The sequence below is a fragment of the Gorilla gorilla genome, chromosome 11, assembly GCF_029281585.2.
Source record: "Gorilla gorilla gorilla isolate KB3781 chromosome 11, NHGRI_mGorGor1-v2.1_pri, whole genome shotgun sequence".
Lineage (NCBI taxonomy): Eukaryota > Metazoa > Chordata > Mammalia > Primates > Hominidae > Gorilla > Gorilla gorilla.
The window spans coordinates 124,984,202-125,003,119 of NC_073235.2; the positions used below are offsets into that span (position 1 = coordinate 124,984,202).

Below are 18,918 nucleotides of genomic sequence, written 5' to 3' on the forward strand. Positions count from 1 at the left end.
AGGCAAGGAGGCCCACTCGAGGAGGGCTGGATGGAGACAGACTTGAGTCGGGCCCTGAGCCCCAGGGAGTGCGGCCCGGTAGATTTCGGGGCGAGGGGAACAGGATCGGGTACACTTGATCCGGAACAAGAACGCCTCGGCCTGGAGGTTGCCCGTTAGTCCCGGATCCCAGCGGCCTCTTCACCACTGAGCCCGAGCCGCCGAGGGAATTTTCCAAATGCAAATCAAACACCCTTGGCGCCCCCCTTCTTCATTAATTAAGAGGAACGTTTCGACAAAACCGGCGTAATCTTTATTAATTACGCAGCCCTTAGCGCGCCGTTCGCATCAATCACGCCCAAAGCGAAAGTGCAGGGGGCGCCTAATCCCTTCCCAGAGCGCGTTTGGAGAAGGAGCCGCGTGGCCGGCGTTTCCACCGTGACTTCCACCTTTCTGGGCTCGCCTGGCGCTGGCTGCTCACCCGGCGAGCAGGGAGGCCTTTCCTGAAATACCGGCTGGCTGCGCGCTAGCAGGACCGCTCTAGATCCCCTGACAGGCCGGAAAATAACCCCCACTCACTATCTGGGCACGCGCTCGTACGCAGAAACTCGCATAGGGACTCGCGCGGACACTTCATGGCCCATTTCCTCCGTCCCCTCACCCTCAGGCTCAGTGGGGACCACGCGGTTCTCAGTCCTCCTCTTCCCTAGGACCCCCTAAAAAAGAGCCTGCGGCGAAGTGACAGCGGGAGGCAGAAAACCTCCTGTTGCCCCAGGACGCCCCGAAAAACTGTTCTGGGGGATGGGGCGGGGAAGACCTTAGAAGTTGTTGTCAGGGCGACCAACTCCTCCCAGGTGACCAGGTTGCCATAGGACCAGCACACTGCTCAGGAGTGAGTTTTGGGGAGAGAGAGGGATCCTCCAGTTATTGCCATAGAGAACCAGGAAAGTTCGCAGCCTCCGGGTCGCAAGTGGGAAAGTTGACTGGAGATTGGGGTTAGAGGGGGTGGGTGCAAACTCAGGTTATTTCCGGGCAGCCCCGCAGCAGTCTTGTCCGCTGAAGGCAGGTTACCCTGGGCTTTCAAGGGAAAACGCCTTGGGGCGGGGTGTCCTGTGCGACCACCTCTCTCAGCAAAGCAGGGTTTGACCTCTTGGCCTGACCTTGCTCCCTAGTCCCACCCTATACTAGTAGGTCCTAACCTTTCTGCGCTTTGAGCCTGGACCATCGTCCCTTCAAGAGATTCTACTGGATAAAAAAAATTATAAAAGCTGGATCAAGCTTGGCGTCAGAGGTCTGGCCCTCAGCTGGTTCCCACCCTAAAGGACTGGCCTGCCCACCCTCACGTCCTCGGGCACCCTTGGCTCAAGGGCCTTTCGGAGCCTCCGCGGGAAGCAGAAAGTCGCACCTCACACTGAGCCTTTCCTTCGAGCGCTCTGCCGGGAGCTACTGAGCCCCAGCAGCCTTGGACACCCGGTGGCGGGCGAAGGAACCTGCCCCATTGTGCTGCTTGGGCTGCACTAGCGGAGACGAGAGTGCGTGTGGGAGTGGCCCACTAGCACCACCCGCCAGGGTTTAGCAGCGCCTGGAGCACCTCCCTCTTCCCTGCTGTTTCCTTAGTGCTGGAGCTGGGCACACTCCGGTGTCCGGCATTCTCACATTCAATCATTCATTCTCCCTCTGAAAGTTCTCAGGCTCCTTTGCTCACGGGTCATCTCTGGACCTGAGACACCTGCGAATCTTGCGGGTCACCAGATTATTTTATTGTCCCTCTCTTCCCTCACTGAATCGTCGGCCGGGCTAGTCTTCCAGTTTCGCCTGGAGTCGATCGCACTCCGGCGCACGTGGCCTTTCACTTATTCCACATACACTTATTGAGCTTCTACTACGTGCCGTTCCGAGTGCTGGCGCCACAGCAACGAAACAGACCAAAGCCTTTGCCCTGGCACAGCTGATGGTCTAGAAAATAGCAAAAAATAATGTAGAAATGCACCCTGCCAGGAGATTGGTTGTAAGACTGAGGCTCAGCTCTGGAGAAGCTTGAAAGACCAAGCGTGGGGTAGTGAGTGGGCGGGTATGAAAGGCTGGGGTGCAGTTGATATTTCAACAGGAGTGGTCTGGGCAGGCTCTACGGAGCTGTAGCTCCTTGCAGAGAAGGGAGAGAAGGAAGGAGTGTTGGCTGAAGGAAAGGCAAGGACAAAGGAAAGTGATGAAACCATGCGGTCCACAACACTTTAGTGAATGCCTACTGTGCTGTGGCAGTCTGAGGTCCCGGAAAACTCCTGGCAGGGCCTGGGCAGCCAAATCTGCAGATATGCTTCCCTCCAAAAGAGGTAGTGCTTGCCTCCTCTGCGGGCCCAGCATCTCTCTAGATGTTTCCCATTGTCTTCTTTGGGAAGATATTTCAAAATGGCTATGGGAGGGGTGACGGGGGACTGAACCTTCTGATGGACCGGCTGAGGCTGCCTTGAGCTCTGTTCCTCTCACCACCTCCAGGGGTAGGGTAGCTGTCACTGTTGACATGCCAGAGGTATGAGCCTCCTCCCTTCCAGTGATCGTGGCTCAAAAATCCAGGATGGACCTGGGCCTCTTCATCTAGCCCCCATCGGCTGAAAAGTGCATTTTTATTTGACAGAAAATGACAGCGCACCTTCTTGGTGTCCAGATCCCCACTCTACAGGACCTGTCACTCCCATTTCCCATACGAGAAGAAACTCCCTCCAAGGCAGGGGAGGTGTTGGGAAAGCTAGGAGTGCCCTGCTCCACATTGTGGCGGCAAGTCTGTGTTTTCCTCCTGGGTGATTCGGAGGAGCTACTACCACTTTGGCAGTGGGAGGGGTGTGGAAGACTCCTCTTTCCAGATAATCCAGAGGAGCCCAAGGCCCTAAAGAACTAGTCATCATTCCTTGGCTGGTATTTCTGTGAGATAAATGGAAAATAAACCAGCAGGAAGAATTCAGGAGGAAATATTTTCACAAGGTTTCATAAGTTATTACAAAGTCTTTGAACACATCTTTGAAAGCCTAAGAAGTCTGGGACCAAGGAATGCGACAGATGAAGTGGAGGCAACAGTGTGTTGCCCTGCAGTAGAGGCTTGAAAAAAGTAGAGGCTTCAAAAAAGACAATGGATTTTCTTTCTTTTTTCTTTCTTTCTTTCTTTCTTTTTTCTTTCCTTCTTTCTTTTGTTTTCTTGTTCTTCTTCTTGTTCTTAATCCACTACTTCTTCTTCCTCTCTCTCTTGTCTGTCTATCTCTCTCTCTTCCCGCCCCCCCCCCCCTTTATTTTTTGAGATGGAGTCTCAAGACTGGTCTTGAACTCTTGGTCTCAAGCCATTCTCCCACCTTGGACTCCCAAAGCCACTGTGATTATAGGAATGAGCCACCATGCGCACCTGACTACACTACAGGTTTCTCAGATCAATATGCAGAAGTGCTTCATAGTCAAAGAGAGCGGTACTTACTTATCACAAGAACTACTGATAAAGTAAAACCTACCAATAAATAACTTAGAGCTGCTCATCAGGGAAGTAAACAGAAACCTATACCGGTGGAAGAGGTGAGAAGGCCCATGTTGAAAGGGAATCTTCGTGGCATCTCCAAACCTAATCTTCATACCTCCAAAGCAATCCAAAGAGGTTCTCAGAAAGACCAGGTACCTCTGTCATAATGGGGACATGAGAATCGTGCCTGTAATAGAAGATAATCTCTGGTCCCTCAGTACAAGGTCACATGATAAGGGCTTTGCTCCACTCTTCTGCTTGGTGAAGCAGTTTGACTTTCAGAAGAGCAAACTGTGTGGGTTTCACTGGAGGAGGATGACTCAGGAGGGCAGGAGCCAGACCACGGGACATTCAAAAGCAGGGTGGCAGGAAAAATCAGAGAAGCTTTCCAAGCTCAAAAAGCAGGAAAGTCCTAGGAATGGATAATCTTAGAGACAGAAAAAGGGAAAAACTCCTGGAAAAAGAGAAGATTGCTCCAAATTGAAAAGAACGATGGAGGAAGAGAGAGAGAAATAGAGGGAGGCATCAAATATCAGAATATAATTACTAAGGTATTTCTGATAAAATGAATCCTAACTGATGTTCTACATGGAATCCAGGTGGTATATTACACTAGGCAACAATGATCATTGCCAATTTGAAGGACACAGTTGCACTGGGAGAACTGATCTGCATCCCCAATTCACTCTTCCATAATAGGGGAAAAAGATATTAGAAAGGAAAATGCAATATTTATGATCCTATCATGGGCTAGACAAATTACATATACCCTCACTTTGTACTGACTTAAGAAAAAACCTATTTGTTTTGCTCCCAAGGTTTTAAAATAAATCAAGTTTGGACTTTGCCTGCTCAAACCTTGCAAAAGTGCAGAAAAATAGGAGAAAAGGTGAAGGTAAATAAATCAAATACTTGGAATAAACCCTTTTAAAGTAGAAGTCACCGAAGTGCCGGGATGGGGGAATCAGGGAAGAGGATGCCACTATGCCCTGCTTAGCATTACGAACTGCTAAGCCATCTCACCTTTCACCTGTCTCAGTCTCTGTCTTGGGAATAAGATGACACCCTTCATGAAATTTCTCGGAGGATATTTTGGTGTCTTGGGGCTGGCAACACGAGAGCTTGGAGGGCCTGCTGTTTCTTGGTCCTGCTGCAGGGGGTCCCCATCCAAATAAGCTGAATAAGGTATCTCAGGAGAACTAAGGAAATCCATATGTGGTGACAATAGTACTTGATAATGGTGAATCATAAAAGTATATGTTTATTGAGTGCTTAGTATGTAATGGTATTGTTCTCAGTATGTTACAAAGATTCATCTACTTACTGCTCAAATCAATTAGGTTATATCTAGTTAAAATGAGAAAAGGAGGTAGAGATAGGTTAATTAACTGGCCCAAGGTCATACAGCTAAGAAGCCGCTGTGTTAGGGTTTAAATCAGGACAAGGTTATGTTACCAGTCCTGGTCCATTAGAAAGTACTAGTTTTCTACTACTTTGATCAGCCCCGGAAAGCACGAGGTCTGGAAGCTACCTAAATACTTCGTCTTTCATTGTTTGCCTTGTTGTGGCAGTAAGTAAATGTCAACAAAAGTCACCTTTAATACGTTTAGGAGACACCAAACTAACTTATCTCGATTGGAAATAATTTAGAAATTTACTTCACCTCATTTCCCTTTTAAAATACATCAAATAGTCCCACTTTAAAGTGCTTCCTTATTTGATTGATTGATTGATTGATTGAGACAGGGTCTTGCTCTGTCACCCACGCTGGAGTGCAGTGGCCGGATCATAGCTCACTGCAGCCTCAAACTCCTGGGCTCAAACGATCCTCCCGCCTCAGCCTTCCAGGCAGCTGGGACTACAGGCGTGTGACACCAGGTCCGGCTAATTTTTGTATTTTTTGTTAGAGACGGGGATCTCGCTGTGTTACCTAGGCTGGTCTGGAACTCCTGGCCTCAAGTAATCCTCTGGCCTCAAGTAATCCTCCGGCCTCGGCCTCCTAAAGTGTTGGGATTACAGATGTGAGCCACTGTGCCCTGCCTAAAGTGTTTGCTTATTTTAAACAACTTTTTTTTTTCTTCCCGGGGAAGATTTATTAGCCTATATTGCCGTGAGAAAACAACTTGAGACACTTCAGCCTCAACCCTCCGCCTCTAAGTCGGTCGGGACAATGGCAGGCGGAAGATGAAGATATAAAGTAAGAATTCTAAGCTTCTCGCCTTCCTGTTACAGCCGATCTGCTCTGCATGTGGAATGCGGCGTCTTTGCGGGCGTTCTGAGTCATTCCCACTCCGCTGCAAGCCCCGCAGAGAACCTCGCCTTCTTCCCGACCGCCAAGTCTGATTGTGCAGACTTCGTAGAAGGTCTGGGATAAGGACTGTGTTGCTGCAGAGGCCGGGTCTTGGGCCCCTGGGCGTGAGGACGCAGGCTCGGCCCCTGGGAAGAAATTTACTAACGCACCTCAAGACTCCTAAGGTGTTTCCAAGTCCCCCCTCCAACTTTCGTGTCCAGGTCACGCTGCCCCGCCCTCGGACAATGAGAGGGTGTGTCAAGATGCTCTTTGCGTCTTTGGAAGCCGAGGAGGAAATAGGAGACTTTCGACGGGGAGCAGGTTTTCAGGAGCCCTTTGGGGCTGAGATTCTCGAACCCCTGCTGGGGGCCGAAAGCGCCGGAGAAACCTGGGACTAAACGAAGGCGACTCCCCGCAGGGCGCAGGGACCGCACCCGGCGTTTGTTTTATTCTTAATTTACTTTTTGGGGCACCTCTGCTATTGTTACAAATAAATGCGAACGCGGAGCTTTCGGGCGGGCTCTGGGAGCGGCCCGTGGGCATCTTGGAATATTAAAAACGTCATCCGGTTGTAAATAACCTACTCCCCAGCCCCTGAAATACGGGACGTCACAGGTGAGGCTGAATACCAGGTTCGCACAAAGGCAAACCAAACTCAGCCGGGATGCCGAGTGATGGGGTTGGCAAGATAGTGTGGCCGCTGGTTCCCTCCACGCGTGATAAGTGGGATCATGACAGCGTCCTTGTGCCTTCGATTTGTCCCCGAGCCCTCCTCTGCCTTTCCGATCTCAAACTAACCCGTAATGGAGCTGGCAAGTGGGACGAACGGGACAGCCTAAAGCGTCGTTGGCCCGGCCGAGAGGGGCTCAACGCCTGTCACCCCGGGCGGCCTTGGGTCCTTTGCAGTCGGAGAGGCTGCAGGGGAGGAGGAAGACCCAGCCAGCTCCAGTGTGCAGGATTCTGCCCCTCCCACCCGAGAGCCTCCCCCGGTGTCCCAGTGGCAGTGGCTGCCCCGGGCCGCGGTCGCAGAGTAAGCAGGGGCTCCAGTCCTCGGTCCGCGCGCCCTGCCCCTTGGGCTCAGCTGCGAGCCACCGCCGGCGTGCGCACCCACAAGGAGAGAAATGGAGGTAATCCCCTCTTCCCACCGACTGCCGGAAGCTCGGCCTCTGTGCAAACCAAAGTATACCTGCACCCAAGAGCGTGGAATTAATTTACACGCTGAATGGCTACTATTAAAAAGGATCTTTTTAACAGCTCTCCTGGCGAGTATTTTAAAACAGGACTCTGCGCTAGATCAGCTCGCCCGTCGGCAGCTGTCAGCGACCAGCCGACAAGCTGAGATTCCCCTTTCAGCTGTCACTGGCGATGACACCCACATCTATCACTGGCGATGTTTTGTTAATTTAACCTCGAGACTTCCCTGATTATCCGCATAATCCGTCCTCAAATCCCCTCGTTGTCACTGCATTTTGATGACACGGGGGACTTGGAAAGCACCTATTTTGTGGGGGATGGGGAAGCCCACAGAAAAGCCCCCTGATGGGGGAAGGAGCAACCGCCACCCCTCCCATATGAGAAAAGAGCCCAGCAGCCAAATGCCGATGCAAGTATTTACTTAACCTTCCTGAGAACGCAAAGGTAACCGGAGTGTGTGTGTGTGTGTGTGTGTGTGTGTGTGTGTGTGTGTGTGTGTGTGTCTGAGAGAGAGAGAGAGAGAGAAGCAACGTTTAAATAACCCTCCTTTGGTGATCCAAGACCACTTCCAAAACTCAAAATCTAAGCATTGCCTCAGCATCTCCCAATCGGTTTCTAAGACAGGGCACCTGGTGGCGTTTAGTTCATTAAAGTGAGATTAGGAAGACAGTCGCCTTTCAGTAAATACGTTAAATGTAATGGCTTTCAAATTTGGCTGCACAATAATCTCACATGGGGTGCCTTTAAAAAATACCGATGCATGTCCTTCTCCGCTGCCCCGACCAATTAAATATATGTCTCTGGGGGCAGGAAGGGTGCTTCTGTAATTTCTTTTTAAGGCTCTCCAGGTAATTCTAACGTGCTAATAGGGTTGAGAACATCCATAAAGCTCACGTCGGTGGATAAATTTGCTATGTGTGAATTTAATAGGAAATGAGCTTCTATGGACAAATCAGTTGCCTTGCAGAACTTGGCCCTCCAATTTTTTTCCGAGCAAAGACTGTCTAATTCTCACTGGAAGTTAATTCTTCCCCAAACTTTGCATCAGATAGAACCTGCTCTCTACCTCTCAAATTTGACTACAAAATATTTTTAAAGTCACACAGTAGTGACACAAATGTGTTATTTATATATGATGGAGAATACTTGTTTATGTGCTATGAGATAGCTGAGTGGACCATATATTACCACAGTTCTTGAAATCATAGTTGTTGAAACAAAATTGTGCTATTCTTGCAGTGATTAAACATGCTCTCTTCTGTTTATTTTGTGGTATGTTTGTAAGATTAAAAGCTAAAGGAACTTTTTGCATATTTTCTCCACTCTCTTCCTACTTCAATATCCCCCACTCAACCCCATGGAGATGTGGTATTTCTAAACCAAAGATAATCCAATTTTACATGCAAAGACAGCTTAAAAAAAAAAAAGGAAGTGTGCACATTCTTCCTCAGCTCCTAGGAATATTCTTGGAAATTAGGCATTGAATATTCTTACTTCTCCAAGTATATTTTATAATCAGAAATTATTGTGAATTCATCACAGAAACAAACTTGTTTTTCTTTGGCATATTTCAGTCTGCTTAAGAGTACAGAAGGCTTAGAATCAAAACTGATTGGATGAAACAATGCCAATATATATTACAAAGCTTATCTTATATGGAAAATCAAAAGAGATCTCTAGCAGAGGATAAATTCAATTTCTTACACTTTCTTCATTCACATAACTTCAAACTAAGATCTGGCTGCAGTCATTTCTAACATTCATTTCAGAAATAGATACTACTGTAAATATTAGCTGCTCCTCAAATAAACTTGCACTATAACAAATACAATAAAAAACATATGATTTCAAAGGAAGAAGTGTAATGCATATTTAGCAAGCATGCAGTTCATTGTCCATAAAGTGAATTTCATCATCTTTGTATAATAGCAGAAATGTGAAATACAAATATAGCTAACAGGAATTAAATGATTAAAGAGGGTACGAGTTGAATCACAGAATAACTGGGGGATTACTTAGTTATTAAGATCATAATAACTGGGAAATTGCTTAGTTATTAAGATCATAAAATTAGCAATTCTAAAAATAATGATTTATTAAAATGGCAAAGATTGAATACTTAAGAAAACAGGGAGTAACAAATAGTAAGAAATTTAATAGATCTTTTTCTCATGTTGGAAATTCCACTGCAATGTGCTTTTTTCCCAGTTACGCAGGTGCTGCTAGCCTTGGAGGCGACAATGTAGACATGTTCACAAAGGTACCTTAAAATGTCACACAATGCAGAACTGATTAAAAATGGAGGCCAAATGTCCTTTAGTCTCTCTAGTGGTTCCTATCACTGAATATAAAACAGTAAGAGTTCCACTATTATAGTGCTAATTTTTCTCAAAACTCAAAGTGCTTGCCATTTTTTTTTTTTTGCCTTTCAAAAATTCTTATGAAGGAAGGAAACTATTTACCTAAGCCTCCCAGGATCTCAGGAGTTATGGTCAGTGTGAGTCTGGAAAGCCAAGTCACTTAAGATTAATTCCAGAGTGTCCCTTCAGCAGACTCAACAGAACATTTATCAGCCACTCACTATGTGCCCAGAACTGGTTAAGGCTTTGGGGATCAAATGGATGACCAGATAGACAAAGTTCCTGTTTATGTCTTTACATTCTGCAGGAGAGTGATGAAAAATGCAACTGATAACTAAGACTACTGCAAACAGTATAACCCATATTATACAAAGTAAATCTCATTAAGAAAGTAAAACTGGGATAGATATCCACTGGGAATAGAGTGGCCAGGGCAGACCTCTCTGGGGAGGTAATATTAGACACTTGGAGACCTAAATAAAAGCAAGGTCCATATAGGGCTTTAGTTTCCAAAGAATTTTCATGAATTTACCCTCTTATGTGTACAAATCTTCACACCAACTCCATGAGGTAGGGGGCGCTGATACTCCCCACCCCTAATTTTATAGATAGGGAGCCTGAGACTCAAAGGAGGTTAAATGATTTTTAACGGTCTTTCCGACTAAAGAGAGAACCAATGTTCAGGCTTACACCTCCTGCCTGCAGATACTGACCCCAAATCCAATGTGCTTTCTAGATGTGCCTGTTGTTCACTAAATCATATTGTATTCAGAGACTGAATGTTTAATTCACCACCTGCATCATGAGTTTCTTTCACCTGAAATGTAGATCCTATGAAAGCATGATGAGTCTAACCTGTAGCCCCAGAACCTAGGCAGAATGTGGCCCATGGGGACCAGGAGTTTCCAAGCAGGTACAAAGACCAGACCAGGCCTGGCTTTTTGTAGTGACTCTGCTGGTAGTAGAGGTGTCCAGGATTGAATCAAGCTTTTCCGAGATGAAGAGTTGCCATGGGAAGGGAAAAAAATACCACTTTCACCAGGAATCCTCCAGACAACTTACTTGCTATTTCAACAATTACTTCTTAAACTCCTGCTTTGTCTAAGGTGGTGCTGGTGTATAGGTGTTTCCACGTAAATATAAATGATTAAACCCAATCTGCTGAATGGAGAGAGGGGAGAAAGACCTGAGTGCCAGATAATCACTAGAAACCAGACACATATTTTCCATGACCACATCCTGCCACTCAGTTCCTGGTAGCAAAATCAGAAATTAGCAATAAAGCATGGTAAGCCACAGAAAATATCTCTCCATGTTTAGATACTGATCTGCTAAGTGTGTCTCTTTGACTTAAAAGTATTCTAACTCAAATTTCAATTACATGAAATTTACACGTGCAATCTATAAGAGAAGCAAAATGTGGCTTTTGTTGCCATCGAGGTGATTCAAGAATGTATTTCTCAGTTATGAGGAATCTTTTAGGTTACATTATTGGCATACTTCTCTGGAGCACAACTAAACTCTAAAAAGAAACCTGGTGCCCAAAGTAACCTTAGACAGACTTCTAGGTTGCCAGTTTAGCACACATAAAAAACTCATGTGTGTGTGCACATGTACAATGGTTACAGCCACAAAGCCAAGTTGTTACCAGTATGCATATATTTTATACATAATATATCTTTAAACATAAACCTAATACATACATATATACATGTGTAGCTGCACTTGTGCAACTCAACAGTTTTTAGTGCAAACAGAATCTTAGCAATGGAGGTAAATAAAGAATGAATAAGAGGTAAAAATGGATATAGAAGTAAAACACAAGACGTGGGGGTATAAATAAATTAAAACCAAGTTCCGAAAAGTGATTTTTGGTAATAGAAACCTAAAAACATTTCATAGAAGGCAAGAACAAAGTCTGACAACAGAGTTTAGTTTTAGTGGACGTTGTGGTAGTAAATATGTAAGTTACTTCTCTCTTCAGAATACAACAGATCTCACTGGGCCTTCCAGGGTCATTATTCCTAGAAATAATCCCACTAAATGCCCATCTTAGCAACGCACATTTCCATGTGTGAGTTATTTCTCTCTCAGCCCCATTTAAAAATGTGAAATTTGGATTTAGATGGGGACAGTATTTAAGGAAGAGAAGTGCCACATAAATAATGGAGCAATTTTACCATGAAATTAATGTCATGAAAATAGATATTTCTATAAATACCTCTTGTTTTTATTATTAAGACAATGCAGACATAAAACACTTCATACTGTAGTTTCTACATTGCAGCCAAACCACTTATCAATGGCCAATAAATTACTTCACTCCTATGATAGATACAAATGCTCGATTCAAGTTCAATTAATAGAATAGTGTCAGGATATCATGCAGACAGCTTGCATAAATACTCGAGGAATAATAGCATACCTTCAGTAGCTTCCGTGATTTTTAAGCATGAAAACTTTGTCTTATTCCAAATTTCAAAAGATGGAATAAAGAATGTTTTCATATAAAATACATTTGGAACAGTTTTCCTTCTCAAAAAAAAAGGCATCTAACCCACTTGCAACATACACTGGCAATTCATCTTTGTAGTTACAAAATCAGATAGATATATATTATTTTTCATCTCATGTGACTGTATGTGAACATTTCAGTAATTCCAACAATATCAAACAGCTAAATTCAAAATCATATAATACTTTCTAATAAGTGTATACGATATATATCTTTGTAGCCAAAGGCAGAAAGACCTTCAGTTAGTTGATTTCATCTTTGGGCACTAGTTTACATTTTATCAGATAATTAAAAGTCATTAGTTATTTCACAGTATAAAATATTGAATCAATTACCAACAGGCTTTTATTTTCTGCTCCTAATTTCGAAATGTATTTGGACTCGAGGTATGGGAATAATGTCACTGCTTATCAAACAATTTTCTGGAAATCTTAATGCACAAAAATTTTCAGATTTATATATTCAAAAATAAATTATATGTTAAATGAAATTAAGAAAAAAAGGCGAGGGGAAGGAGAAAATCTAGTTTACATTCTGTGTGAATAGCTTTCAATATCTTCCAGGTGGGGGCAACCGTAAGCCACTTTTGAGAGAAGGGAGAACAGGCTCTTTAAGCTCCCTGAGTCTAGTTACAGAAGATGAAATGACTTCCTGGCAGTAACACCGTGAATAAAACAACCACAAGCTTCCAGGAGATGAGACTTCTGGGCTCTGCTCCAGACAACACCCGGCCATGGGCAACAGGGCCCACCGCTCTGGGCGCGCCGCCGCCTCGGCCACTCCGAGTCGGCTCCGAGCGCGCACGCGCGCCGTGCACCTGCCCCATCGCGCCCAGCTGCTGCCTGCCTGTTCTTCCAGCAGCTCCCGGCACGCCCGCGCTGTGCCGGCGGGGAGTGTCCGTCACTCTCAGCGCTCAGGATTTCTCCCTTTCCAGGACCGCTAGGAAGCAGGAAACCCTTTTCCTCTCACGTTTACATCCCATTCATTCTTCCTCCGGGCAATTCAAGTCCATTCACAGCCGCCACAGATGCACGTGTGCACGCGCGCAGCTGCACCTTTAAAGAAACTCTCAAGTCCTGGCGGCCAGAAAACCGGCTTTCAGGCGGGGCGGTGGGGCTCCCCCTCCCCTTGCTTCGTCTCTGCAGATCTTTGTGCTCTAGGGAGGGATGGCCGCACATTCTGACGAGGACGAGGGTGGTGCATAACGCGGAGGTCAATTTTGCACAGTCCAGGCAAAAGAGACCCCCCCCCCCCCAACAACATCCCTTCCTGTTCAGTTTCCCTCTCTGGCCCAGCGCGAAGGGCGAGGGGCGACAGAAGCCCGAGGGACAGAAAACCGAGGCTTCTCAGTGGCCGAGTTGGGAGAGGGTGTGAGTCCAGGAGAGCCCGGGGGCAATAGGGAGAGGGTGCAGAAGCTCGAGCGCACCGAGCCAGAGGCCCCCTCTTCTCCCGCCGCGCGGGGCTGGAGGTGCAGGCGCCAGTTCCGCGGCGCGGCCCGGCTATGTGTCGCTCCTCCGCGCGCCGCCCGCCGCAGCCCGTGCCCTCGGGCCGCCGCCGCCGCCGCTGCCCCCCGTCGAGCCCGCGGCCGCACCCTCGGGCCGATACTTGAGCCAGCAGATGACCCAGGTGACAACGACCGAGAAGAGTGCCAGGATGCTGGCCACCGACAGGCAGATGGGCCCCACGGGCGAGGGCGAGGGCGACCCGGTGGCCGGTGCCTCGCCAGGGGGCGCCCCGCCTCCGGGGGTTCCCCCGCCGCCGTAGTGGTTGACGAAGATGAGGCCGGTGAAGAGCAGCACCACCATGGAGAGGAAGGAGAAGACCACGCACACGCAGCCGGCGGTGAGCGCCGCGCGCTTGCAGTTCTGGCAGCTGTCGTAGGCGCCCGGGGCGCGCAGGCCGGGGCGGGCTCGAGGCCCGGGGGCCGCGTCCTCGGCAGGCGGCGGCGGCGGCGGCTGCGGTGGGGCGGGGGAGGGCGGCGGTGGCGGGGCCGGGGTGGGCGGCGGGGCAGCAGCGGGCGCGGGCAGGCGCGCGGGCAGCGGCGGGAGGCGGTCCTGGGGCAGCGGGTCGTGCGCTGCGCGCAAAGCCAGCGGGAAGGCCTCGGCTAGCTTGGTGTTGTTGGGCAGGCCGTGCACGCGGCTGTCGGGCAGCGGCGTGCGGTGGCGGCACACCGGGCACGCGATGGCGCCGGGCGGGCAGAGCCAGGGCGGCGGGCGCGGCGGGCGCTCAGGCGCGGCGGCAGCGGCGGCGGCGGCGGCGGCGCGGAGCTGCAGCTGGCTCAGGCACTCCTGGCAGAAGGTGTGCAAGCACGCCAGCAGCTTGGGCGCGCGCCGGTCCGCGTCGAAGTAGTTGTAGCAGATTTTGCACTCGTAGTCCTCAAGCGGAGGGAGGCCGGAGACCGTCTCCGCTGCGTCCCGGGCTCCTGCGTCTCCGCAGTCCGGGGCTCCCTTCGCGGCGACCCCAGCTCCCTCCCGGCTCCCGGGGCTGCTGCTTGGGCTCTGCTGGCTGCCGCCGCTGTCGCTCGCCGGCGCTGCCATGGCATGATCCGCCCCTCATCGGGGGCAAGGTGAGGTGCCTTCCTCCCCCTGCACCGCGGCCTGGGCTCCGGGCGGGGAGGAGGCGCTTCTGCCTCCCCCCTCTGACTGCTGTCGCCTGGCGGGGGAGGCACCGCTGGCTGGGCCAGGCGGGGGCGCAGCAGCGACCGCCTCCCCCTCCCGCCTCCCCGCCCCCCGCCCCCGGCGCGTGCACCACGGTCCCTCCCCGTCCCTGGGCTCCTCTGCAGTCCCCCTCGGCCTCCTCAACGCAGCTTTCCCAGCAGCTTAGGATATCGGTTTTTGTTGGACTTGAAATTGGGAGTTGAGGGCGGCCTGGAGGCGCGCGGGAAGGAGATTTGGGGTGCGGCTGCTTTATAAAGATGTTGCCTTTTACCCCAGCAGTCCCCCGCCCCCTACGCGGGGTGGTGGCAGGAAACCGGTTCCTGAGTTTTCCTTCTTTCTCTTCCTCGACACGACCTCCCCACCAGTGTGTTTCTGTTTATCCTCCTCGCCCGGGGGCTGGGTCCCTGGCGAAGCCTCGTTTTCACCCACCCACCCCCAAGCCAGAGCTCACCAGTGATGTAATGCGGGACCCGCGCGGGGAGGGGAAACGGCAGCCTCAACCGCCTGGCAGCGGCGGTTTCTTCTCTTCGTGAAAATCGTGATCTCATCTCTCCGTCCAAGGGCGAAAAAACAGCCATCACCAGGCCATTCACGCTTTGTGCTTTTGTTAGCAGAGCCCAGGCAGCCCTGCAGCCCACATCTAGGGTACAAACGGAGCGGCGGCGTTTTCCTTGTATCATTTAGAGGAAATTTTTGAGCTGAACAGTATTTTTTTTCTCCCTCTCTCTCTCTGAAATATTGCTGAGATTTAAAGGAGGACGAAGACAACAGATTCATAGCTGGGTCTTGCTGTTTTCCTGACGCTGACCACAGCGGATCTAGGTGGCTATTTCGTTGGTGCACAGGCGTTCACAGAGGCAGAGAGGGGAGAAAGTTGTCAAACAGGTTCACAGACTGTCAAAGTGCGGCTTAAACCGAGTTCCTGGGCTCCCTCACTGGCTTCGTCCACTTAAACTTTTAACGTACACATGTAGACAGCTGAAACTCTAGGGGTAACATGGGACAGGTCCTCTTGATTTAATGAAAACAGAAGATCAACTGGACCGGGTAGCAAGAAATAGGGCTTGTTTAAGAAGCACTGGGTGACAGGAGTGGTGGGCTTGAGGACCAACTGAGGGGTGGTGTTCAGATACTCCTAACCAGAAAGTCTGTCCCCCGATTTCTCCAGGTTGGGCCTCACCCTGTGAGCAGGGAACCCACCTTCCCCCTCAACAAAAGAAAAGATGACTTTGGAATGTTCTGGATTCCCACAGCTGGGAATGTTCCTACTTTTTTTTTCAGATTCTCTGCAGAAGACAGCAAGATGCCCCCAGGGAATGTTTGTGAAAAAGGATGACTGGATGGGAAGCAAGCTGAAGAAAAAGAAGGAAAGAAAGAGAGAAATGAGTAAATCACCACACAAGAGGTGGAGAAGAGGACTTATAAATATTGTTTCTATGACATTTGAAAATAAATGTTTTACTCCATGCTAATAGTGAATGTGATGTCTTCAGTTTGAAGGGCTTTAAGTGAAGCTCATTAAAACCACTATTTTCCATTTCCTAGTTTCTAATTTTGTAATTATTACTTGGGATAATAACATTCTTTCAATTTTTTAAGCATTTCACTTAGTGATGGGGTGGTGATCAGAGAGGGTGGGTTGAGGGGACATCCTGAGAAGGCCTTAGTCTGGCCTTGGAATATTACAAAGTGACACTAACCCAACTATAGGAAGTGGCTTTCTGTCCTCTTTCCCTCATTTAGTTGTATGACTGGGAAAAGCCTGAAAATGCTCATTTATGCACAGTGTTAAACTGGGTTCTTGTGCTTTAAGCCTTGAGTAGCTGTGTGCTGAGAAGAGACGTAATGCTGATGTAGGACATATTTAAAACAGAGTATCTGGGAGAAGAGAAGCACATGAACAGGAGGGCTAGTGTGGCCTCCATACCAAGTGACTAAAAATAGTTCTGAAGGTCTATATGTTTCAATATGGTGTGCATATGGGCAAAACACTTAAGATTTTGAAGCTTCACTTTATTATGCATTCTCACCATTGAATGACAGACTTGAGGCACAGAGTGTAGGATGACACTGGGGTTTCTCAAGCTCAGCATAATTGACATTTGGAGCTGGATAAGTCTTTGATGCGGGGCTGTTCTGGGCATTGTTCAATGTTTAGCAGCATCTCTGGCCTCTACACACTTGATGTCAGTAACACCTCTCCCCAGTTGTGACAACCAAAAATGTCTCTGGTTGAGGACCATGGAGCTACCACAAAGTCACAGATTTGGTTAAAGTGAAACCAAAACCAGTAATATCTTACAGCTCCTAACTAGTGTAAGATAGCATTCTCAAAGAATTTAATGACTACAGGCATTTCTTCTATAGCTCATGGTCATTTAGATAATACTGAACTCTCTTTGAGAGGTCCAGTACAGCTTTTGTCAATAACACATCCTGTTGATGGAGTCATAAACAATTGCAAGAATTTGGTTAACCATGGTAAAATTTACTGTCTGAGTTTGGATAGGTTTTTCAGAGGAGCCCAAATCTTCAATTATTTTATATCCTAGAGTCAATCATTCATTTTTAGGACTCATAAAAATGCCATGTGGGGCTTCTGTAGGTACAGGGAGGAGGCGTGACATTGCTAAAGAGTGTGAGTTTGTGTGACACAGGCCATAGACACCTGTCTTAATAGACTGTCAGGCCAGTGCCAGTGTCACCTGAAGGTTTAAGTAGTAAAGCCTGGTCATTCATGTAGGAATTAGAGTTCCACTTTAGAGAAAGATGTATTGAAAGGGATCAGAAACAAAGAACTCGGCATAAGTTGAGCATCCCTAATTTAAACATCTAAAATCCAAAACTTTTTGAGCACCAACATGATGGCACAAGTGAAAAAATTCCACACCTGACCTCATGCGATGCATATATAAATTAATACAATATTAAAAATATTATATAGGCTAGGTACATTGGCACAAATCCATAATCCCAGCACTTTAGGAGGCTGAGGCGGGTGGATCACTTGAGGTCAGGAGTTCGAGACCAGCCTGGCCAATGTGGTGAAACTCCATCTCTAAGAAAAAATACAAAAATTAGCCAGGTATGGTGATGGGCGCCTGTAATCCCAGCTACTTGGGAAACTGAGGCAGGAGAATCCCTTGAACCCGGGAGGGGGAGGTTGCAGTGAGCCAAGATCACACCATTGCACTCCAGCCTGGGCAACAGAGATTCTGTCTCAAAAAAAAAAAAAAAAATATATATATATATATATCTATATATACACACACACACAACACACACATATATACAGAGCGAGACTCTGTCTCAAAATATGTATCTATGTAATGTATACATATACCATTTTTAGATATACATATGTATATATATATATAGAGAGAGAGAGAGAGTATAAAATTACCTTCAGGCTATAGGTATAAGGAGTATACGAAACATAAATGAATTTCATGTTTAGGATCCCATCCCCCAGCTCTCTCATTATATATATGCAAATATTCCAAAATCCGACATCTGAAACAGTTTTGATCCCAAGCATTTCAGATAAGGGATATTCATCCTGTATTTATGTCAGTATTTGAACTGGCTTTGCAAGAATCTTGTTCATGCTTGAACATATTAGACATCCACTATTTGCTGAATTGTTTTATTTTTGAAGATTTGTGTATAAATGGGAGACAGCCATGGTCTCAGGCAATCTCTTACGTAGATTTCCTCTACTGACCACCTAAAGAGAGAGAATGCTTTAGTTTTGGGGTTACTGTCTCACAAAGGACTTAGTGGGGAAAAAGCATTAACATAGAGTGTGAGTTGACAGTCCTGAGTCCACATCCTAGTTCTGCTGCTCATCATTTGTGTAGTATTAGATGTGCTATTTAGCTTCTCTGTGCTTTAGTTTCCCAAACTGTAAAATGAGGATAAGGGTGGTTATTGCACAAGTCTGTTGTGAAGATTGAATATGCTGTACACATAACACACAAAGACTCCTGGGCTGCTGTTAACACTCAGTATTATCTATGTCAGTGGTTCCTATACCTGATCTCAGTAATTCTTATGAAACCCTGTGAGAGAGGCTCAGAAAGTTTATGTAATCAGCGCAAGGTGACACAGCCAATAGGAGCAAAGTAGTTCTCATGCATCTCTTCTGTTATTTCAGAGATAGAGATACAGGTAGTAGCTCCATCAAGAAGACCAGGCAGAGGCCTGACCTATGAATTTAATCACACATTATTGATCTACTACTTGCAATAAATAAAGCCCTGCATAAAACATCAGGACAAAGTGAAATCTCACTGTAGATATTGGAGGAATATATATACATAGGCAGATCATGCCACTCAGAAGCAGGTACTAGATGGTTCAGTCAAAGCCTTGACATTTTAAAATAGAAACCAGGTCGATTCAATCAACATTTATTGAGGTCCTAT

General features: G+C 47.5%; 1 protein-coding gene across 1 annotated transcript; it reads right to left on the minus strand.

Moving 5' to 3' along the window:
- Window positions 1-8,444: 8,444 nt before the first annotated feature.
- On the minus strand, window positions 8,445-14,934 carry RNF228 (ring finger protein 228). The gene has a single exon (XM_055380554.2). It carries the CDS (start codon window positions 14,369-14,371, stop codon window positions 13,334-13,336), a length of 1,038 nt encoding a protein of 345 aa, XP_055236529.1. The 5' UTR covers window positions 14,372-14,934; the 3' UTR covers window positions 8,445-13,333.
- Between the last annotated feature and the right edge of the window lie 3,984 nt (window positions 14,935-18,918).